This window comes from Lepidochelys kempii, chromosome 1 (assembly GCF_965140285.1).
Source record: "Lepidochelys kempii isolate rLepKem1 chromosome 1, rLepKem1.hap1, whole genome shotgun sequence".
NCBI classification, from domain to species: Eukaryota; Metazoa; Chordata; order Testudines; family Cheloniidae; genus Lepidochelys; species Lepidochelys kempii.
The window spans coordinates 61,250,935-61,275,399 of NC_136380.1; the positions used below are offsets into that span (position 1 = coordinate 61,250,935).

Consider the following 24,465-nt stretch of genomic DNA (forward strand, 5'->3'; position numbering starts at 1 on the left):
AACAAGCTTACAGCGGCACAACTGTACCGATGCAGCTGTGCCGCTGTAAGGCTGGTTGTGTAGCCATTTTATGCCGATAGAAGAGAGCTCTCCCATCGACATAAAACCTTCTCAATGAGCGGCAGTAGCTATGTCAGCGGGTGAAGCTCTTCCACAGACATAGCTCTATGCACACTATCACTTATGCCGGTGAAACTTATGACCCCCGTGTGTGTGTTTTTTTCACACCCCTGAGCGACATAAGTTTTGCCAGCATAAGTATTAGTGTAGACATGGCCTTAGAGTGATTTGGTTGAGTGATTCCCAGGACACAGCACCCTTAAAAAAAAGGAACTGAATAAAATTGTCTGGTTCTTCTAACTTTTATTTTTGCACACACCTGGGGTTCAAACTATTGCATTGATTCACCTCAAGCTGATATCACCTGATTGGGTTTGAACTCAACTAGTCCAGCACACACTGCCATGATGAAAAGCAATATTTAATAGTTAAGTGTTAAAGTTAGCTGTACAAAGTGGCTAGAATCTGGGTGATGTACTACAGACCATGATAAGCAGATAAATCATGAGAGAGACTCGTTCTTGTGAAGAGCAAGAGAGTGTATACAGGAACACCTGCCAGAGCAGCTCAGGCAACACGCTGTCGTTATTGAACCTAGCAAGCTCAACGCCTCCCCCAGCAGTTTCCTGAAAATGTCTATGGACATTACTACACTTTGCCATTCATTCTGTTTTGGGGAAGGGGTTCCTTTGTCAAGTTTTGCCTTGTCTAAGAGTAGATATTTCTAAGTGTTCTACAATCCACATGGATTCTCAAACTACCATGAAATTTTCTGTTCCATATTAGGGCCAAGTCTAGCTAGTAGGGCACATTTGGTCAAAGAGCTCCTTAGATACACCTCTCCCAACAAGAAGCTGATTTTAATAACCTAAGTGCTCTAAAATACAGGCACACAGTGAGATTATTATTTATTTTTATTACCACAGTACTGAGGAGCCCTAGGTATGAAATAGGGCCCATTGTGCTAGGTATTGTAAAAACAGAACAAAACAAAACGACAGTCCCCACCCCAAAGAGCTTTCAAACTTGTTTGGAACACTGGTGTGCCACAACAAGGTTTTGTGTACTTTGGGAGAGGGGGAAGGAGAACACTAATTGAGATGAACAGTGCAGTTTGCACTTCTCAGAACTGGATGTCAGGCTGCATTCACCTCCATGAAATGTTCTCATTCACCTGAGAGCATCCCACTGAGATGTACGGGCCACTTCATTGCAATGCTCCTGTGCTGCCGAGGATTGTGCAGAGACCTGTTCCCTAGCCCCTGAATTAGCTAAGGAGGCTGGAGCTCGCCTCCAGCTTGTATATGATACCTTAACAACCTAATGATTACCACCTTCCCTCCTCCACATGACCCGTCAGCCCAAGGGGCATGAAAGGCCTAACAGGTAGCTGAAAGACAGGAAGGTGTTCCCAGGAAAACCACTCATTCCGCCCTCAATCATGCCCACCTCACTGTCACCACAAAAAAACACTGTCCAAAAAACTTTAACAACACATGGTTCAGACTGACCAGCAGTGATCTGTACCCTTAGAATGTCAAATGAACCTATGCCTGGATCTCTGAAAACCAGGAAACACATTGTTTAGGTAACATCTCTCTCACCACACAATCTTAACTCAGTCTCCTTTTGGCGATGTCTCAAGTCCCTGTGAGAGATTATAGGGTTGTACCTTTCCCAGGCAGTGTGGAAAGTACACAACAGTAGTGTGGGAAAACACTTAGGCCTCATGTTCACTGTAATCAAGATCACGTGTAGGTCAGAATTAGTGGACGTGAGCTAGCTAGGCATGACCTTCACGCAACCAATTCACTTACTCCAGACAAAGCACCAAAGAGTTGCTCAATATCAATAGCTATTCAATCCTTGTCCAAGTTATTCTTTCTCAGACTTCACCTTAGGTTAGCCCCAACTGAGGGTCATGGTGCACTGTGAAGGATGCCATCACACTGCTAGAATGCTTCAGGGAAATAGCACAGCACAGAGTATACAGGTTACTGTATGAATGCCAGTGTAGATATGGGTTTTGTGCTGGGCACTGAAAATATGCAAGAGTTAGACTGGGGTGAAGCACTCTTACATTCCCCTATTTCTTGATATGCCCAGTGGAATGTCAACTTCCAGAGGTCACAGTCATTCTAGTGGTCCTAAAACCCTACAGACATCATCAGAAACTCTTTCATAAACACTTGGATTTTTGTGCCAAGAAGGGCCATTGTGCTCATCCAGTTTGATCTCCTGAATATCACAGCCCAGGGGAAAAAAAAAAAAAAGATCCCTGATTCCTCTAGCTGCAGCTGCTCCTCTGCTCAGATGGCAGTTTGATATCTAGCAACTTGCTGCAACTAATTTCTGCATCAATACAACTACATCTAATTCAGTAAGGAGTGTCTGAAGAATGGCATAACGCTGTGTTGAGAACAAACACCACAAAAAATTGCAGATTTTGTGGACAAGTAAGGTATGGTTTTGTTGAACTGCCTATTGCCAACTGCAAGGGGGCAGAGTTAAGGTTGTGTGGGGGTATGGTGTGGAAGACTAACTCTTTTATGCAATTTTCGTAAGTTTAAGGATAGGCACACTGGACATTCACCTTGAGTCAGCAGCTGAACCTGTAAATTCCTGTATCTAGACACATTCACATTCTCTTTCTCCTCCCACTCCTTCGCCCCCACTCCTGGGGATGGCAGCTAACAGCTTGCTGGCATTTTTTACTCTCTAAACAGCTGAAGAGATTTAGCCTGACCTTTCAAAAATATTTAACTATAGCCAAACCTGGAAAATTTCAGCCCCAAACACAGAGGTTTCAGAAGATGAGCATAGGAAGCTAAGGAATGGATACTGTTTTGCCGCTGCCCTGTCCTAAATTTATACAGCTCGGTTTGCCAAGAAGGATTTCAAAATCCTTTACAAATCTGGGCTTTCTTTGGAAATCTCCCATCCAGCAGTGATCCAGCTTAGCTTCAAAGAGATGACAAGATCACCATGCAAGATAGAATGACGCCAGTGTCAATCAAAGGGTTTATCAATTACCACTATGATTCTTACAGTTGGTTATAAGATTAAAACCCACATCAAACTTGAACAAATCAAATGGAGTCTGACACTTGACTATTAACTGGATTTGAGCAAAAGTCTCCCACAGTGGCAAAATATTATCCATAAAGCTTATGTCAAAAATACACCACCTGTTTTTCTCTCTCTCCAAATACCTCTATTAACTCTTATTAACTGCCATAAGAGTTGATTTTCAAAAGGTTAGTATATTCAAGTTATTAAATTATTAAAATCTCTTCAAATTGAAGTGATACTAAACACAATGAGGCATCAAAGTGTTAAATTTAAACACTGACTTTGTAATGCCTGATACACAAAGTCTAATTAATAAAATAATGCTCAATATGTTATACATAGCAGCAGACAAAAGATTTAGAAGAGCAGCTCTGTGGACTGGGGATATTGAAGTATGGGGGCAACAAGTAGAATCAGCATGTTATTTACATCAACAGACACACAGTCATATTAATCAATAAAAAAATCACATCATTAAAGCAACGTTTCTACAATATCTATAAGTAATTGCTAATATATCTATTGGGAGTAGTATGAAGATAGTCTTAACATAAACAGAGGTATAGATAATCCTTTTCATAAAAGGACAATTGACTTTGTTGTTAACAGGCCAAAGCAATAGACATCTGCTTGTAGACTAAAAAATACATTATTAAAAAAAAAATCTGAATCTCTGATTTCCATGTTCAGGCTAAGATAAGTGTTAAATCTCTACCTTGCTTTGGAATGCATGCTGCATACACTACCCTCCATCTCCTGCACACTCCCTAAAGAAATACACAAAGGTTTGTTCAGCTTTCCTTTTCCTCTCCCCAGCTGCAAATGTTTAAAGGGGAAAACCTCTTTTAAAAAGGTAATTTCAAATGAACCTTTAATCTCAGCTTCACACAGAGAAATGAGACAGCCATTTGATTCAAGTATACTTTGTCAATGTTTTCTCCCTTACTGAAGTGTTGCTAAGCTATAGTGTTATGTGATATTCAAAGATTTCTATAGGCACACTGGCCCTTTGTTCCGCACGGCAACAGAATTGTTTTGATTAAATATAAGATAATCTGTGAAATCTAACATTGATTATTTTAAAATTACCAATACCAGTAATAAATGTGCCTTTTCTCTACAATAGTTTTTAATCTATGGTAAAGAGAGACTTTTTAATATCAAAAGGATACAAAATCTAATAAAGGCTATATTTTTTGCCTCGCTGAGGGTAGCTGAGTCAACAAAAAATGATAGTTTCACTATATGCTAAACCAGTTAGATCAGAAATGCTTTATAATACCACTCTGAAACATTTTCTGATCAAATTTTAAGCCACTGTGTGTTTCATACATAAGGTATACACACACAATCCTCTGTTTTCAGCTATCTTCCATTAAATAGGTGAAGTACTTCAAACAGTAACACAATTTGCTTTTTGTAAAGGTATCGTATAAAACCAAAAATACTGAAAAAAAGGAAACAAAGCTACCACTACAACATTCTCAGTGCTAACCATTCTTCAGCAATGCCACATTATAAACACATTTTTAAAGTAAATATTAAAATTTAACTGGTCAGTAAAAAGGTATTGTCCATTCTGCACAGAGTAATTCAAAATGCTATTTTTAAATAATTTAAACCTACCAGACTTCAAAGAAAATAATTAAAACAGCTTTTACATCCATCCTCTTCCCTTACACAGTTAAATGCAAATTCTCCTTACAGCCATACTCCTGATATCTCAGGGCATACATAGCTGATACGCCACCTACTGCAAAACTGAGCTGACAATCCATGCAATGCTAGCAGCACTTCCATTCCATCACCGTGCTGGAGCCGAATAAAGGTGCTTTTAAAATATCTCTTTTCAAGCACACAAGAACAAGGCAAGATAGCTGTCTTTTTAACTTGGCTTTAAGAATGGAGCGAAAAATAAACAGAAGAGAAAAGGAACATGAAGAAAAGCACATCAACTCTGAGGGTACTGAAGAAAGCAAGAACTGTAAAATGCCTCTGATTACTCTCAATGTTGGTGGATACCTGTACATTACACAAAAACAAACACTAACCAAGTACCCAGACTCTTTTCTTGAAGGTGTGATAAATGGAAAAATCGTCTGTCCATTTGATGCAGATGGCCATTATTTCATAGACAGGGATGGACTCCTTTTCAGGCACATTCTGAACTTCCTACGAAATGGAGAACTTCTTCTACCGGAGGGGTTTCGAGAAAATCAACTTTTGGCACAAGAAGCAGATTTTTTTCAGCTTAAGATGTTAGCTGATGCAGTGAAATCACGGTGGGAGAAAGAACAGACAGCATCCAGAGAGACTACTTTCCTGGAAATAACTGATAGCCACGACCGTTCACAAGGTCTTAGGATCTTTTGTAATGCTCCTGATTTCATAGCAAAAATCAAATCTCGCATTGTTCTGGTGTCAAAAAGCAGGCTGGATGGATTTCCAGAGGAGTTTTCAATATCTTCAAATATTATTCAATTCAAATACTTCATAAAGTCAGAAAATGGTACACGACTTGTACTGAAGGAAGACAACACCTTTGTCTGCACCCTGGAAACTCTTAAGTTTGAGGCTATAATGATGGCTTTAAAATGTGGATTTAGACTGCTGACCAGTCTGGATTGTTCCAAAGGGTCAATTGTTCACAGCGATGCACTTCATTTTATCAAGTAATTACTTCTATCACCAGACAAAGGCATCAAGCACGCAGCCAGTAAACCTCATTAAACTGCAGCATCCAGACATCACAAATAATGTATCTAACTAGCCCTGTACCACAGAGCTCTGCTGCTAATGAATTAATGTGAGCTAATGGTATGTAAATTCCATAATGACATTAATCTCTGGGTTATTTAGGCTGAACAAGTATCTTATGTTTAAATTTAATAAAAATGTCTGCTAAACATTGTAAATACAGATTGAGTGCTGCTACTATTTGCATATATTTTTCCTTCACGTTGTCTTTCACCCAGAGAGTCTAGCTGAAATGGTTTGTGTACTTGTGTGATTAACATGCATACACCTTATTGTTCAGTTGAACAGTGGTGAAAGTATTTTCATATAATATGCAAGCTTGAAACATGTTTTGCTTATGACAAAATTCACACTGGATTTTAACTGGAATAAAACATTTTGAGTGTTCATTACAGTTTCTGCAAATCTATTCAAAGCTGAATTATACTGAAATTACAACAATAGAAGACTGCAAAAGGCTGTAAAAGCCAACAATTTGATTTTAAAATTAAACAGATTTCAGAGCTCGTGTATTGGAATCATCAAATTTACAACTACATCATTCATTTGCTGAGAATCCCTGAAGAAATGCCTCCAATAACAAAAGCCAAATAATGCTAGTTTAATTTACTTTACTTTTTATTACAGGAAATATGTGAATGCATAAAGGTAGGTAGAGCACTAGATATATTTCAAAAGTATATATTTTGAATGGTTTATTCAAAGGTTTTGCATAAAATTTAATGTAACAGGTTATCAATTACATATTACATTCAAATTTTGAAGTTGACATTTTCCACTTGTTGTTGCTGTTCATAAAGAGTGGCAAATGAACAGATCTATTGCTTTGTATAATGTATTACTAACCAGTAAGTGGAACTTTGAATTCTGAATAGATCACCTGCTGATATTTAAAACGCATTAATGTAAGGGGCAGATAAGGCATTTCTCTCCCTTCTCACTTCCTTAATATTTATCCAGTTCTTTCTTTCATATACAATTTTTAGTAAGGGAACAAGTTACATCATCCACAGTGCAACTAGAATTAATGAATCCAGAAGTAAACATTAGTTAAATATCTGTCAATAAGAAAACTTGGACCAAACACAACCTTCATGTAAGCAGGTGCAATTCCTATTCACCTCACCTTTGGGTCAGTTGGAGTTGCACCAGCTTATGCAAGGTCTGAATTTGGCCCTTTGACTCTATCAACCATGCACCGTTCAACTGAAATCAACTGTGAAGAAACTGATGCTCATTAAATTTTTAAAAACAGTAGTTTTTTACTAAATAAGACTGGAGTTCTTCGCTTTATTAGTATAAAAAGTGAATTCTACATAGGAAAAAATAAAAAAGTTTTCATTCAAAATAGGATTCTCACTACACTAAAATTTCAATCATGTTGAATAACACGACTGTCACCAGACAAGCTTAAAGCACCATTCTGTCTTGGATTTTAGACAGGACCAAACCAATTTTTAACAAGAAATGGGAATACACTGTGTGTCTATCCTGTAACTTGGAACTGTACTTCAACAATAACTGGGAATAACTGTGTGTCTCACTAGACATAATTTGCAATATAGAGAGGACTGAAATTTCCAGACAAGAAAACAGACACACTTAATGACTCAAAATGGTATTTCTATGTGGGAAAAAACAATTTTTTTACTGAAATCTCTCTGGAATTCCTCCCCAAAATGTATAAGATCACCACTCCAAACTATGCATTTTTCTATTTAGCTTATAGGTACAACACTCAGGAATAGTTATAGCATAGTGGTATGTGGGAAAGTTACCATTTTAAACTGAAGTAGTTTCTAATAGATCACTACATTGTCATTTTCACAAAATGTTTTCAGATCAGTATACTTTACAAGAAACCTCATTAGCCATTAAATTAGTAAACATAGCGCTGTCAATAACTCCTATTTGAAGTGACTGTGAAAACTTACATGCACCAAGTTTGATACAGTACAACCTCAGAGTTACAAACTGACCGGTCAACCATACACCGCATTTGGAACTGAAAGTACACGGTCTGGTAGCAGTGGAGACCAAAAAAAAATTTTTTTAAAAAGCAAACTACAGTACAGTACTGTGTTAAACTACTAAAAAATAAAGAGAAAGTTTAAAAAAAAGATTTGACAAGGTAAGGAAACTGTTTCCATGTTTGCTTCATTAAAATTAAGATGGTTAAAAGCAGTATTTTTCTTCTGCGTAATCAAGTTTCACAGCTGTATTAAGTCAACATTCAGTTGTAAACTTTTGAAAGACCTATAACGTTTTGTTCAGAGTTACGAACAAACTCCATTCCCATATTTTTCTGATTTTTAATGGACTCTGAACTATAGCAAAAAGAGATACCATGGCACAAAATAATTGTGAACGAACAGTAAGAAAACCTTTAGTGGACTTGTCATCTCCATACTAGAATGGGTAATAAATAGTAACTAGGCAGACAACCTAAGAAAGCACCATAACTGCCCTACAAATCATAAAGAAGTTTGTTTCCAGTACTGTCAAAACAAAAACTGTATAAGCACAAAGTCTGGAGGAGGCTGTCATTCATAAGATGTCAAATCATCCATTTTCTTAAACATTTTTGGATATAATCTTCAGTTCTATTGAATGCCTGATTGGGATTTAAAGTGACTATTGAATTTTAAATAAAGAAAATAGTAAATATTTATTTTGATTGTAACAGTCATTAATACAAAAGATATACTGTCTTTTACCTTTTCAACTGACTTCTTGGCATTTGACCTTTAAAGAAATTGAAGTGGTTTAATGTCAGAGAAGTACTATTTTCTTTACCTTAAGATTTCACACTCAAAAAAAAGGGACTGGGGGAAAGGAGAGCGCAGATCTGGTGATTCTGTCTTTACTAAGGGAAATTGTTCTTCACTATTAAAAAATGGTAGTCCATACTTAAATTACCACACCAGCCCACCCATAATAGCATAAAACCCAACCCCATCACAAATACGTTTACAAAAAAAGAGTAAATCACACTACAATGCTTTTAAAAAGGTTAAATGAAAGCTTTTTACTTGACAAGACCTAAGTCCAGGGTACACGCTGCCTTCTAGCAGCTGATTACATTACTATCTGAAATAATTCAAGAAGCTTCACCACAAACATGTGTTGTATTGGAGGTCAGATATGCCCAGGGGAGAAAAAGAATCCTATGCCCAGGACTAAGAAACAAAACTTACCCATTATATTACAAAATTTGTGGGTTTAAGTCTCAAGGATTCAGGCTATTAAACAATTCTTATTAGAAAGCTTCCCAATTCTCATTTAAAATATCATTGGCATCAATGTTTCATACAAGCACTTGAGAGCGCCTGCTGCCATATCGACGTCTACCTCCTGTCTGAAATTTGTCAAGCTCTGTCTCTGAAAGTGTATTTTCCAAAAAGTTTATGCAAAATCCCTTCAGCTGTCTGAATAAGGATTTATGCAGGGGGACAAGAGAATTTTCTCCCTCTCCACATTTAAAAACTGGATACATTGCATTAGACAAGATTATAGTAAGAACAATTTGTTTGCAACTGGATACAGACTTGGCAGACCTGTACATTTGCTCAGTTTGAAACATTGCTGGATATTCACAGTATGCAATTTTCAAATAGAAAAGGTTTCCTTTTTAGTCTACAGATGCACCAATAGATCAATACACTGCATGTGTGCACAGCTAGTTAGGTGTACATTTGAATTCAAACACAGCTGACTTTTGCCAGAGAAGGTAGTAAGATATGCAACCCAGTTATCTTCAGGGATTTTCCCCCTTTTATCCTGAAAAAAAAAAAAAGAAAAAAAAAAAGAAGTAGTAGAAAATTGCATGCTAAGTGTTAATATTGATACAACACTAGAGTTACAGAATCAAGTGCTCAAAGGTCAGAAAATACCTGAAGTTAAGATTGTTCTGGCAATGCTAGCTTGGCACTAAGTACAGGTGAAGTATTTTCTTTTCCTCTTTTTCTTGTTAAGGGTTAGACTAATGGTGTAATGGTTTAAAAAAAAAATAAATAAAATAAAACCACCCTAAACTCCATATTCCCTAAATAAGGAGTAAACTCAGTTTACCCAAGTTCACCCTCGACTATACTACTAATTAGACTGAACTGTTAGGTTCAGCTCTAAATATTAGGCAGAATATAACTTCACCATAGGAGGAATTTAGAGTAGCAGCCGTGTTAATCTGTATCCGCAAAAAGAACAGGAGTAGCCCTGTATCCCATGAAAGCTTATGCTCAAATAAATTTGTTAGTCTCTAAAGTGCCGCAAGTCCTCCTGTTTTTTCACCAAAAGGAATTGCAACTCAGGCCATGTCTACACTAGCGAGCTTAGGCTCTGTGTACACTACGCGACTTTTAGCGACACGGCTGTGTTGCTATAGCCATGACATTAAAAGGCGCGGTGTAGCCGCTGTTTGTGGGCGCTCCTGCCAACAAAGCGCTGTTCACACCGTCGCCTGTCATCAGCAAAACTTTTGTCTTTTGGGGGAAGGAGTGTTTTGTTTTTTTTTTAACACCTCTGAATGGTCATTCATTTGCCAGTGTAGACATAGCCTTACAGTGTTGTGCAGGTTTCCTTTGAGGATGAGGACTGATAGGTCTGAAACAGAGTGATTGCTTTGTGAAAAGTGTTCACCCACAGGTGACAGTGTATTTTTGTCTTATTTTCCTGTGATAAGAAAATGGTTTCACCCACTTAATTGTTATTGGGGCATTTAATGAGGTATACCACATGTGATATCCATGGATCCTACACATGCCTCTTGAAAGATGTGTTTGTGGGGGGTGCTGATCATTGCAGAAGTGGAAATGTGTCTGCAGGTTTTGCATCTGTTGTTCTGGCAGGGTCTGGTGCTGCTGTGAGTTGGTGTGTCCTGGGAAGCTTGTTTCTGATGATGAGCTTGGAGAGGTTGGTGGGTTGTTTAAAGGCCAGAAGTAGGGGTTCAGGAACGATTTCTTTCAGGATGGGGTCCCCATTGAGTATGGGTTGTAGTTATTTGATTATACCACCTGTATAGAATCCATATCGGGTAAGTGACAAGTAGAGGTCTGCCGTCAGAGGAGGTTCTATTTCTGTACCCAAGCAGGTTCTCTTGGGGTATTCCATTATGAGATTTATTTCTCTGGTGGAGTGTCCTTTTTTGGTGAAGGTGCTTTTGAGTGTATTACAGTGTTTATCTGAGACTTTCGCCTCAAACCATATTCTGTGGTATCTCAGTGCCTGGCTGCAGATAGCAGATTTCTTGGTGTGTTTGGAGTGGTTACTGGATCTTTGAAGGTAGGTATGGCGATAGTGGGTTTCTTATCTATAGGGTTCCATTGTTGAAGCTGATTATGGTGTCCAGGAAGTTGATGTTAGTGTGGGAGTGTTCCAGAGAGATTAACGCTGCAGGAGTTGATCAACTTTAATGCTTGCTTCCCCAATGACCATGTTTTATATCATCACCTTAACACTGCATTAAACAACCGTATGTCTTAGTTAAATTATCATTGCATTTGTAACTATAACAACTGAATAATTGTCAACTAGTCTGAGATTAAAATATCTTTTAGGTAGATATGATTTATTTAATTCCTAATCTGAGGAAAAAATGAATTTAAAGAATACCATGTAAGCTTTTATGACATCTCACTTGTGCCCCAAACAAGTGAACATGCATGGCTGAAAAGTTAATTTATGAAAATTCAGTAGTGATTCAGTTAATTGGTGTGACAGGTTAGGCAGAGGCAAGAGAGAACAAGACAAAAAGGAACAGCATTATGTTATGAGGTACATTTATTCACTGAAAGGAAAACATCCAGAAGGGTTCTAAGAGACTGGACTAGAACAAGCAAGCAGATAGAAAACAAACTGAGTGAATGGAAAGAGGAAGCTATTGGTTTGGGGAGGGAAATCAGAGATATTAAAAGGTAGCTCAGGTGGTGGTGGTAGTTATCTTTTCATAGAACATTAGCAAAATTACTCTCGTTCAAAGTGGAAAGGGATGGAAGATTTAAGGTGAAACAGGAAGGTTACGTTTCAATAGGAATTGAGGATTGCCAGCAAATTCTGCACTTAAGACACAGAATATTGGATTTTAAGCGTTCTGAAAAAGGTGCTATACTGAGTCAAGCAAGATTTGAAAATGTCAGAGCAAACATACAAACCAGAGTCCTCAAGGTACCAGACAGTAGTTTTATAGGCCCTGTGGTGGTTGTCATACTAGAGGAACTGTCCAGATTTATGATAAATGGAGTAAGCTATATAAGAGCAAGAGAACAGAACTTAGATAACCAACCATCACAGGGGGATTTGTCCCATCTAAATTAGGGAAGATTAAAAATTTTGAGTAGTCAGCTGGAGAAAGAGATGTAGAGGTTGTTTTGTTTAAGAGTTTGTCTAGCTTAGAAAAATGGGTCAGGTTTAGCTAACATTATACCTTGACCAGCTAAACTGAGGGGTAATAAGGTTTTAACCTAGGTCTATACTAGTGAAAAGATTTTGATTAGGTTGGGGCTGGCTAGCCTTTTGTTAGATAATCCTTCCTAATGTAGACAACCCTAAGGGAGAAATGTTAAACTTGACAAGGAGATGGCCACCAATAGTGAAGCCAAGGGCAGTTCAATGAAGAAGAGAGGTAATTCTGCTATGTCAATTAAAAACAAGTTTATGAGGTGTGACAAAGTTCCTCCTCTACCTTGGTGGGTCTTGAGCTTATTGGCGGATTTGCTCACCTCGGAGATTCACGGCAGCCCTCAGTTTGGCCGTTTTTGTGAACCCACAGTCCAGGTCAACCCCTCCTGTGTCTGATCAGGAGTTGGGAGGTTTGGGGGGAACCCGGGCCCAAACTCTACTCCAGGTTCCAGCCCAGGGCCCTGTGGAAAGCAGCCGTCTAGAGTGCCACTTGGAACAGCTGTGCGACAGCTACAACTCCCTGGGCTACTTCCCCATGGCCTCCTCCCAACACCTTCTTTATCCTCACCATAGGACCTTCCTCCTGGTGTCTGATAATGCTTGTACTCCTCAGTCTTTCAGCAGTATGCCTTCTCACGCTCAGCTCCTAGTGCCTCTTGCTCCCAGCTCTTCACATGCGCACCACAAACTGAAATGAGCTCCTTTTTAAACCCAGGTGCCCTGATTAGCCTGCCTTAAATGATTCTAGCAGCTTTGTTGATTGGCTGCAGGTGTTCTAATCAGCCTGTATGCCTTAATTGTTTCCAGAAAGTTCCTGATTGTTCTGGAACCTTCCCTGTTACCTTACCCAGGGAAAAGGGACCTACTTAAACTGGGGCTAATATATCTGCCTTCTATCCCTCTCCTGTAGCCATCTGGCCCAACCCTATCACAGAGGCGATAAGGGTGTGACATTCACTAAAGTCATTGAGAAGGAAGAAGACATTTGAAACTAGTAAATTAACGTGTATAAAGCACTTTTAAGATAAAAATACTACATATCAATATATGGAATGTAAACTTAAATGTTTGTCTCCAGAGATCATCATTTACACAGAAATAAGCATGGATGAAAAGTGAGGTGAGAACTCCAGAAGGAAGTTAGGGTTTGATGTTAAGGAGGGTAGATGACAGTGTGAGAGCTGTAGAGTCTTAATAATCAGGTAAATTGAACAGGAGAGGAAAGTACAGTCACCTGCTAACAGCAGCGTTAGACTCTGGAGAATGATTTTACTGAAGTGTGGTATAAGTACCACATGCAGCTAAAGAAACAGTCTTTTAAAAAAATAGTTTCTACCTGTAGTGGCAATAGATTAACATCATTTCCATTACAGATATGTCATTTAAAAACCTCTAGAATAGAGTATTACTCTGCTACTTCAGAAATAAAAAGGTCCCCAAACTGTTAATTGCAATTGTACATAATAGCTTTTCACTTAAATCACTCCTAGACTGTGAAGACATCTGAGCTCAAGTTAACACACCAACATTTTAAAGTCAAAAAATTAGGTGATTGTTTAAAAATAATCCACCCAAAAAGTCTGCAAATATTTAGTTAATGTTGGTATTGAAAATCACACACACACACCCTTACCTTGGTTTATCCACTCATTATGGTGGCGGGAACCCTATTAGTTGGTCCTTGAAAAATGTGTTTGCATTTTCTGGTGAGTATGAGAATTACAATAGCATAGTCTTTGTTTGTATGATCCTGTGAAAGAGTGCAGGGAGTTAACAGGTGAGTCTGCACTCTGATCACTCTGCCACCAATTAGTTCCCCAGAGAAAGCTGATTAGATAATTAAATTCAATTATCCCAAGGGGGGGCAAGGGCTGGGTGAGCTAAAGATACAATTAGCCCATCAGCTCAAGATTGATAAGAAGGGCACAAGGAAGAAAGGGACTGGGTGAACAGGCTAACTGAGCCCACTCTCACGAAGATCCTAGAGAAGGGAGACCTCTGCTCCTCAGGCCTTAGAGAAAGGGCCAAAAGCACAGGGAACACTGTAAATAGCACTCCTGCACAGGACCGTAAAGATGTTGTTGGAGGGAGCACATATAAACAACAGTGTGGATACCTAACCAGTGGAGGTTTCTGAGCAGGTTTCTGTGATGCAAGAAGCCAGGAGCAGACCACAGCCTGCTATAGATCCCTATATTAGATGCTCATGGGACATCTCAAAATATATTATCTTTGTGGACATTTAGAGAAGCAACCAGAAATCTGTTTTTCTCCAATAGCAAATACCTTTTCTATTATCCAAACAGTGTAATTAAAAATACTCTTAAATGCTAGTTCTACTTGACGCCTAGAAAATGTGGGAAATTGGCATTCCGACACCACACTCTTGAGATATGCAATGACAAAGACACACAATAGAAGACCTTTCCAAATATTAAACAACAGTTGTTTCTTTGAAGTCACGTATCTCAAATGGATGAGTCTGATTAATCTCAAAACTACTAAAAAATTCTGTTTTGGCTTATCATATGCAAAATTGCAGGCAGAAAGTGCTTTTTTGTGGATGTTTGGGGAATGGGAAATTCACAACTGTATTTTTAATATAAAGTACTAAATACAGACATGCTACTGCAGCCCCACACCTTAGAAACAGATCTTAAATTTGAGAGATGATTAATAGATTGAGGAAAGAGAACAGGTCAGGAGTGCATAAAGAAACTGTTGATGAAGAAGGAAGGAGAATTAAGCAAACAAACGAGTGATGAGGGGAATAAGTATTCAGAAACAAATAGAATAAGCAACTGCAACACCAAATTTAGTATAGTTTGTTGCCTCCCTAGTGCTTACATACATCAGAGATATTAAACCCTGTTGGAAAGTACGGGGGAGGAAGCAGTATATTTGTTCAATGTTGAAACCAGTGACACTGAGAAATAAATTAGAGATCCTGCAAGCTTGGTTGAAAAAAATCAGTAAAATCAAGAAAAGGCCTCTTATTAATACTAAGAGTGCTTTGTCTAAGGCTTTCAGCTCTCACAATATTTCCACCATCAGGTCTGAAGTCAGTAGAGGACAATGTGTTTGCATCACAGAACTGAAAAAACAGGAGAAAAATAGATGTTCATTTGTTCTGAAAAAATTACAGAGGCTGAAGATGCCTTATCTTCCGGGAGCCCCACCTAAAGTAGCAGTGGTCACTGACAAGGCATTATAATCCTCTATCTAGTCTGTGGAGCCTGGTTTTGTAACGTGAGGCTCACTCTGGGGATTCATCACAAAGGAAATGGAGGAAGATCCTGCAGTTTCTGAGCGAGGAGAGTATTTTGGTTTACTCTACTACATCAACAACCTAGGCATGTCTGACTTGTCTAGAGAGGCAGGGAACTCTGAAAAGGAACACAAACTTTGCACTTAGAACAGAACCTTGTGGCCTTCAGTTCAGACAGCACATGCCAAGAGTAGTGATCTAGATTGAAAGCTCTGAAGTGAAGTCAAATTGTCTGCATGAGGCACAAACTTTCTTTTTTATTATTGAAATAAATTACAGTTAAGGTAAACATTAATTGCTACTGAAAGAAAACCACTGCAAACTGAAAACATGACAGTGCTGTTAAAGCAAACAAATATAATAAAATATTCATAGTATACTGAAATGTATAGTTGGCCATTAGGGACTTCTGATATTTATAATTGCTGACCCATGTTAATGCATGCTCTTGTCCTTATTACTAGTATTCCCTCCCTACTTCTTCCTAATGTTTGTAATATCCATTGTTGTTCCATGTTTTAATCTAGACTGGATACACTCTGGGACAGGGATTGTTATCCTACTCTGTGTTTGTATAGCAAATGAAGCCTCAATCCTGACTAGAGTTTCCAGGCACTAGTGAAAAGTTCATAATATAAATGTTGTGTGTATCTGCTCAGTCCTGAAGACACTAAATAGGAGGCAATTAGGGATCCTTGTCACATATAACGTCACAAGCTGGAAAATGGTACATTTCACACTTGAATGGATTTTTTAACAATTAGGTTGTGTGTGTTTTTGGAGAGTAATTAATTTGAGTATTGCACCATAACTCTTGTTGATAACCATATTTCACAGAGTTACAGCTTTCCTTCAAAACGTTATTAGTAAAATATATGTTGAAAGATTTAAGTGGAAGAAAGGAAATCTAATTTGAGCCTAACTAACAGCAAATCTTTCTTAAATTGTTGCACAAAATTACATAACTTTTTTATGGAAATTTGTATAATTTTACTGTTCTCCCTGCCCTACAAAAAAGTTTGCACTGTATTGCATATTTTCCAGCACAAATGTCATCGAAATACTCTAAATCATTTCCTTTCTTTCCACATTATTTCACATTCTTTACTATATTAGGTTTATCCATATACAGACAGTTTAAGAATTAAGTATTTTTGCCTACAATTTGCCAGCACATGAATATCTGTGGCAGACAAAATTTACACACTAGGTTCACGCTGTACTGCCTGAGGTATAACAAATAATTAACTCCTTTTGCTTGAATGCACAAGGAAAACTATAAAGAGGATGCATCTCTTCCCACCAGAACAGAAGATATCAAGATTGCCCACTGGCAAGTTCAGGAAAAGAATACGAGTGACAAGTTGTCCAAAAGGAATATATGCGTTAAGTAGCAGTTGTTCAGGGCTTGCTATGAATTCATGTCAAGATTTTGAAACCTGAATTTAGATGTATTAAGTGTATGATCGGCTTGCTACAGCTCCAGGTATCTCATAGATACAAAACTTATAATTCACATCAACTAGTGAATAAACACGCAAGTCACAGACATGCACATACTCTCAAGGAACAATATCAATTTAAAAGAACAGAGTAATTTTATTTTCATCAATAGATAACATCTGTGTATACCCATTACATACAAAAGCTGTGTGAAAAGAATATTCAGTTTGCAAAGTTAGGCATTCAAAATTTAGAAAATGTCAGCACTAAGGTTGCCCATGCAACTTTAACCTACACAAGTGCATTATGTCACGGTTTTCAATTATATGACCACACATTTCTTCCACAGCACCTGTTTCACAAAGGATGGATGGTACTCAGGGACTGAGGCTACTGTTGAGTATTTCTTTTTATTCTCACCAATGTGGCCCTATACCTTCTCTCCTGTACACCACCCATACCTTGCATTACATATGGAATTGATTTCTCCCTGAGGTTTTCTATGGCACCCATCTCCATAGTATCTGAGCCTCAAACACATTCATGAATCTGTCTTTGCAGCACCCATGAAAGTTAAGGAGTGCTTTTACACAAGAGAAATGAGGACACAGATTTTAAGGCCAAATCTCACAAGAATTTCCACTAATTTGGGGTGTTCCAATTTAAGGCAGTTAGGGATGGATTCTTCCAACTGCTTATTTTTGATAATAGCACTTTTTATGTTCAAAGCACGGTATATACATTAACTAAACCATTCTCATTACCCATGTGAGGAAGGTGGGTAGGTATTATAATCCTCATTTTATAGCGAGGGAAATAGTGACATGCCCAAACCCACGTAAAGAGCCAATGACAGAACCAGGATTCGAATGTAGGGACTCCCGGTTCCTAACCCAGTGCTCGTTCCTGGAGACAGTGGTGTGTTACTGCTGAGCATCCACAGCTTCCATTGACTTCAGTAGTTGTAAGCGCTCAGCACTTCTGAACGTCAGGCAAAGGTGTCTCACATTGAGCACACAGAAAGCAAATCACACACAATTAGTGGCCACCTCTGAAAATGTCTGGTTAAGTGACTTGCTTGCATCACATAAGAAGTCAATAAAACAGCCAGTTCTCCTGCGTGTCATTCAGAAGCCTTAACCATGACACCACGTACTCTTTTCCTACACTCATCTGCTTAATCTGCTTTACACCTTCCAAGTGAATAAGTCAGGGACCTACAGACAACAGCCTCGATCAATACACAACCCTGATTCAGTCCCTGAGCATTGACCGCACTACACACCGAATGAGGCAGGATCCCTATAGAAAAAATAGTATGTGATCAAGCTAATTGAAGACTGGCTCATAAGGTGTACACAAAAAGGGACTAGATTAGGGTTAAGTGGGCAACCTTATTTCTGGTATTTCCTAACTTTTGAGTGATTGCCCTTGCAGACCTAATAACATTTATTTTTGCAGAGCTTTTTTCTCTTCTTGCCATGTAATTTCCTCATTTAAAAAAAAAAGAAAAGAAAAAGAAAAATAATTCTATTACGAGTGGGTAAAACGGATAAATAGAAATGTGTTTATTATTTCACTTTTTCTTATTTTATTCATGTTCTGTTGAAGCCTGTATCTAGACTGCTAGTCTAGATCAATAAAAGAAGGGTGGCGCTAACCACTGTACAAGCATATATAAGAAATCATCCTTATCTCAAAACTGCTTAGCGTAAACTGACAGACATGGCAGACAAAGGGAAGGGTGAAGAGAGATGCTATACACAAGCAGAATGATTCAAAGGTAGTTTGCAAATGTCATGTTAGATTCATGACTTTTCTGGAAGAGAAGAATATAAGAACATAAGAATGGCCATACTGAGTCAGACCAACGGTCCATCTAGCCCAGGGGCGGCCAACCTCAGTCTGAGAAGGAGACAGAATTTACCAACGTACATTGCCAAAGAGCCACACTAATATGTCAGCAGCCCCGCATCAGCTCCCCCCACTCCAACCTGCAGTGACTCCTGCCCGCCAGCAGCCCCACCTATCAGTGCCTCCCGTTCCTCCCCATGCCTCCCGCCCGCCACGATCAGCTGTTACACAGTGCGCAGGAAGTTCTAGTGGGGCGGGGGAGAGAGTGAGGGGCCACCCCTGACCTAGCCAATATTCTGTCTTCCAACAGCGACTGGTGCCAGATGCTTCAGAGAGAATGAACAGAAAAGGGCAATTTATCAAGTGATCCACCCCCTGTCATCCAGTCCCAGCTTCTGGCAGTCAGAGGTTTAGGGACACCCAGAGCATCTTGGCTAATAACCATTGATGGACATATTTTTATCTAATTCTTTTCTGAACCCATTCATACTTTTGGCCTTCACAACATCTCCTGGCAACAAGTTCCACAGGATGACTGTGCACTGTGTGAAGTAGTACTTTTTTGTTTTAAACCTGCTGACTACTGATATCATCAGCTGACCCCTGATTCTTGTGTTATGTGAAGGGTAAAACACTTCCCTATTCACTTTCTCGACACCATTCATGATTTTACAGACCTTCGTCATCTCTTTTCCCATCTGAACAGTTCCAATCTTTTTAATCTCTCTTCATAGGAAGCTGTTCCATATCCCTAATAAATTTTGTTGCCCTTCTCTGTACCTTTGCCAATTTTAACATATCTTTTTTTGAGATGGGGTGATCATAACTGCACGCAGCATTCAAGGTGTGGATACATTATGGATTTATATTGTGGCATTCTGGTATTTTCTGTCTTATTACCTATCCCTTTCCTATTAGTTCCTAACACCTAGGGTTTTTTTTTTTGACTGCCTCTGCACACTGAGCAGAGGTTTTGAGAGAACTACCCACAACTCCAAGATCTCTTCCTTGAATGTTAACAGCTAATTTAGGCCCCATCGTTTTGTATGTATAGTTGTACTGTATGTTGTATGTAGAAGTGTTAACCAAATAAGATAAATGTGACTGCCAAGATTTTTTTCTGTAAACATCCATCAATTTGTTAGTATCCATCCCCTTTCTCTAGTTTTTTAGATTCTAAATTCTTCAGTTAGGGATCATCTTTTCATTATGTGTACACAAGTGCCTGTATAATGGGGCTCCAATGCCTGATAAAAGTCTGTAAGCACTACTGCAATACAGATAATAATGTGGCACAACAAAATCCCAAACTACTGCACTTATTTACTTCATTACATGGGGTGGGATCTGAGTTACTATAGAGAATTCTTTCCTAGGTATCTGGCTGGTGAATCTTGCCCATATGCTCAGGGTTTAGCTGACAGTCATATTTGGGGTCGGGAAGGAATTTTCCTCAAGGACAGATTGGAAGAGGCCCTGGAGGTTTTTCGCCTTTCTCTGTAGCATGGGGAACGGGTCACTTGCTGGAGGATTCTCTGCTCCCTGAAGTCTTTAAACCACGATTTGAGGACTTCAATAGCTCAGTCATAGGTGAGAGGTTTTTCGCAGGAGTGGGTGGGTGAGATTTTGTGGCCTGTGTTGTGCAGGAGGTCAGACTAGATGATCATAATAGTCCCTTCTGACCTTAATATCTATGAATCTATGTAAGCATGTGGTCAATAGGGGTAGGTCACGTAGAGTGCCTACGGTGGGAGAGGTAATAATTTAATAATTCCCCGGAAGAGAAATGGAGTGTGACAGTTCTACTGCAGTCCAATTTTTAAAAAAAAAGAAAAAAAATCTCCAATAATGTTAAAAGAATACAACATAAATGGTACCATTCTGAAAGATTTTAGCAATTACTAGCTGCTGTACATACACCAGCTGAAAGCAGCAAATCTCAGCTTCCAGATAGTATAAAACATTCACCTCTAAGTTCATTACAGACCAGTTGTTTAAGTTACAACACAGTTAAAATACAAGAGTAAAACAGTAATTGGAATGAATAGATTTTAACAAATAATCATGCAACATTCCCAACTATAAACACACTATGGAATTGTACAAATGCATTCCCAACTCAAATACTTCTAAGCACTCATCATGATCCCTTTGACATGGTTAGTCCATTTTATCAGAAAGCATCTCAATCAGCTCAGTACTGGAAATCTATCCCCTCTCAGAAATAATTATTCCCAGAACTAAATGGTATGCTCTTTCAACAACCTTTAAAGCTAAGATGTGATTCAAATAAAAGTCAAAATATTGGAACATTAAAAGATTTATATGGAGGTGGATGAAAAATAATATTCTGGTGAGTCATTCTGAAACAGTTAATATTGGACATGTGTTTAAGGATTGTTTTGAGGGAAGAAAAGGAAGAAGCCAGTCTTTGCAAGCCATCTAAATCTAAAATCCCTTTCGTTACCATTTACTGAGTGTCATCATAGCCCTTACTGTACTTTATTTGTACATGTAAATGGTAACCCATGTTCTGAGAAGACTTACATTTCTCTCCAAATTTTATGCTAGCTGTGTCTAATATCCCCATTCCACAAGTTCTTGCTTAGTATTGGCCCTTATTTGCTTCTGCATTTTAATGATATTTTTGTTCTCCATCAAACAAAAGCTTTTCATTTCAAAAAAGTAACACTTAACCCTATCATGCTCTCGTGTGCTCATTTTGAAACTCCAGCAACGTAATAATATATAAACATGTTGCTGACCTTAGTAAAATCATTAGAACAGTTTGTTTCTAGGCAAGCCGTATCTGATTTTCTGTGACTAATCAGAGGTTGTCCAAATGTATGTGTGACTTCCTTTGTACCATACTACTCTACCTTTCAGTAAGAGCACAAAAGACTATTTCTATACTTATTACATTCTTTATTGTAGCAACTACAGTTCATCATTTGAAAATGTAGTTTTCCCACGATTAGAAAAGAAATCTTAATATACACAGATGGTTATTATACAAAATAATTCTTTAAAATGCTTGCTTTGACACACAATTTGAAAGAGACAATGGATCCCACCTTCTCAAAATGTGTATATGCAGATTTTATTAGTGTTCATGTTGTACATTAACTGATAGATATTTCTTGTGCTAAACTTCCTATCCCAGTGGCTCTCTGAACTAAAGATCATTGATGTGTGCTCCATCAATTTGAACTGATTTAAATATCACCGTCATTTTTAACCCTATTTGATAAGCCACTTTTGAAACAACCGCCTTACTACTGATCCAAGTATTATTTTTTCCTTTCTTGACAATTATATCCTGTGCACAACAGGTAAGTATGCAGAATCGAATGACCTTTTTTGATTTCTTACTCTGTAGGGGTTAAACACAAATACCACGTTTTGGGAATCAGACAGAAAATACTTTCCCATCAAAAAGTCAGAACATAAACTAAAAATAATCAAACATGAGACCACAAAATAAAATAAATAAATAAAAACCCAAAAACAGAAATACTGAATCCAAACATTTAAAAAAAGATTTTAAGAAATATTAAGGATTTACTATTCTTCCTTTCCTAGTAACTTTACATTTCTTATAAAAATCTATGAATAATTTAAGTCTCTGATTATAGCAATTTAAGTAATTTTTCAATTTTATGTGTTTCTCTATCTAGTCACCCTGAACAAACCTTTAAGAAATTAGCACACTAAAACTAAAAGTAAAATAGAAAAACTGAAAATGAGGATTTCTTTATTAGATGCAAAGCATTTCTCAAGTGTACCAGGCAGTCGAGTCCAACACTTACCAGCATTGCTGTTCTCAGATTTTTCTTCTGGCTGGCTTTCTGCAGAAAAAGAACAATAATGTTTCTTTGATCTTGGAGTATGATAAAAATTATTCTAAAGTATGTCTAAGAAGTGACTTGCAAAAATCCAAGAATATACAAGTGGATAAAAGGGATGAGAAATAGCACAAACACAGGAGTAATTTCCTTTGAGTTTATTAATATACTTTGAAAGAGGCAATTCCTCACAAAGAACAACAAAAGTCTCATTTGGAGTCCAAGCCTACAACAAACTCCATGCAGGAGCACCCCTAAGCTCCTGTTAATAGGGCTCCATCTGAGTGCAGGCAGCTGCCTATGTGGAGTCAGTGACAAGACTGGATTTAAATAATGAATAGAAAAGCTTCTACTTCACTAAGCCATGCTAGACTAAACTCATTTTATTTTGTAGGTTTAGAAATACAGGTTGATCTGCACTCATGCAGTTTGCAAGGAGTAGAAATGGGAAGATGACTGGATACAGTTAAACCAGGTTAAGTCTCTATAGTCTCAAAAAGAAAAGGAGTACTTGTGGCACCTTAGAGACTAACCAATTTATTTGAGCATAAGCTTTCGTGAGCTACAGCTCACTTCATCGGATGCAGTGAGAGGGGTGGGGGAGGGGATAAAACTATTTCCCCATGTTTATTTCCCACCCCCCACTGCTCTTGGATGTTCCTGTTAACTGCTGGAAATGGCCCACCTTGATTATCACTACAAAAGGTTTTCTCCCCCCCCCCCCCCCGCCCTTTGCTGGTAATAGCTCATCTTAAGTGATCACTCTCCTTACAGTGTGTATGATAACACCCATTTTTTCACGTTCTGTGTGCATCTAAATCTCCTCACTGTATTTTCCATTGAATGCATCCGATGAAGTGAGCTGTAGCTCACGAAAGCTCATGCTCAAATAAATTGGTTAGTCTCTAAGGTGCCACTAGTACTCCTTTTCTTTTTGCAGACTATATAGTAAAACTTGAGTTGGGCTTAGCGATACCTTAACCAATCATTTTACTGAAATTTAACTAACCAATCCGAACATATTGTAACATGATTATTTAACCCATTATATCCCACCACCTTAATTACTTTACACCCAGCAAAATTAATTATACAGCAGACAGAAACAATCACAGAACCAGACAGAGATTATACAAACAATGGGGAAATGGGGACTACAGTGATAGAACATGAGCTTTCGTGAGCTACAGCTCACTTCATCACTTCAGCTGTAGCTCACGAAAGCTCATGCTCAAATAAATTGGTTAGTCTCTAAGGTGCCACAAGTCCTCCTTTTCTTTTTGCAAATACAGACTAATACGGCTGTTACTCTGAAACCAGTGATAGAACAAACACAGAAATGAGGATTTCACATCTCAGCTATTGATAAGTGAGTTTTTGCCAGACAGGATGCTATCAAACTAAGCTTCCTTTTACATCTTCTAGGCACTTCCCTTTCTCTGGAGGTGATAGACGTTATCGGGACAGGATTGTATTCCTAACAGCCCAATAGCACCAATAGCAATTTCAATGTGACTAGTTTGGAATGTGAGGATCTGACCATTCGCTTCCCAACTTATGGCTGCCTCTGTTGCTTAGCCAAAGGCCTTAGCCTAAGAACAGGGACTCAGACTGTCACGGTAAGAGAAGGACCTTACGCTGGCAGACAGTGATTTTGATTCTCTCTTTTATACCTCCATAACTAGCTAAGTGATAAGAATATACCTAAATTCTTAGAGTATAGGCCTTTACAGACAGGCCTGAATATCTATATCCTAACATATGGTACTA

At 38.3% G+C, this 24,465-nt stretch overlaps 3 protein-coding genes across 7 annotated transcripts in view; 2 read left to right on the plus strand and 1 right to left on the minus strand.

Moving 5' to 3' along the window:
• The window catches only part of LOC144930624 (uncharacterized), a 459,911-nt gene that overhangs the window by 140,293 nt on the left and 295,153 nt on the right, over nucleotides 1-24,465 (plus strand). The gene's annotated exons all lie outside the window — the stretch shown is intronic.
• GTF2F2 (general transcription factor IIF subunit 2) overlaps nucleotides 1-24,465 on the minus strand; it is a 127,551-nt gene that overhangs the window by 82,239 nt on the left and 20,847 nt on the right. For 3 of the 5 annotated variants that reach the window (XM_073345014.1, XM_073344995.1, XM_078853074.1), the window contains one exon: nucleotides 22,660-22,698. The exons of the other annotated variants lie outside the window; for them this stretch is intronic. In XM_073345014.1, the coding sequence (XP_073201115.1) occupies nucleotides 22,660-22,698 (39 nt within the window). The remainder of the gene's footprint in view (nucleotides 1-22,659; nucleotides 22,699-24,465) is intronic. 5 annotated transcript variants of the gene reach the window in all.
• Nucleotides 4,877-6,276, plus strand: KCTD4 (potassium channel tetramerization domain containing 4). Its single transcript, XM_073345039.1, has one exon. It carries the CDS (start codon nucleotides 5,035-5,037, stop codon nucleotides 5,806-5,808), a length of 774 nt encoding a protein of 257 aa, XP_073201140.1. The 5' UTR covers nucleotides 4,877-5,034; the 3' UTR covers nucleotides 5,809-6,276.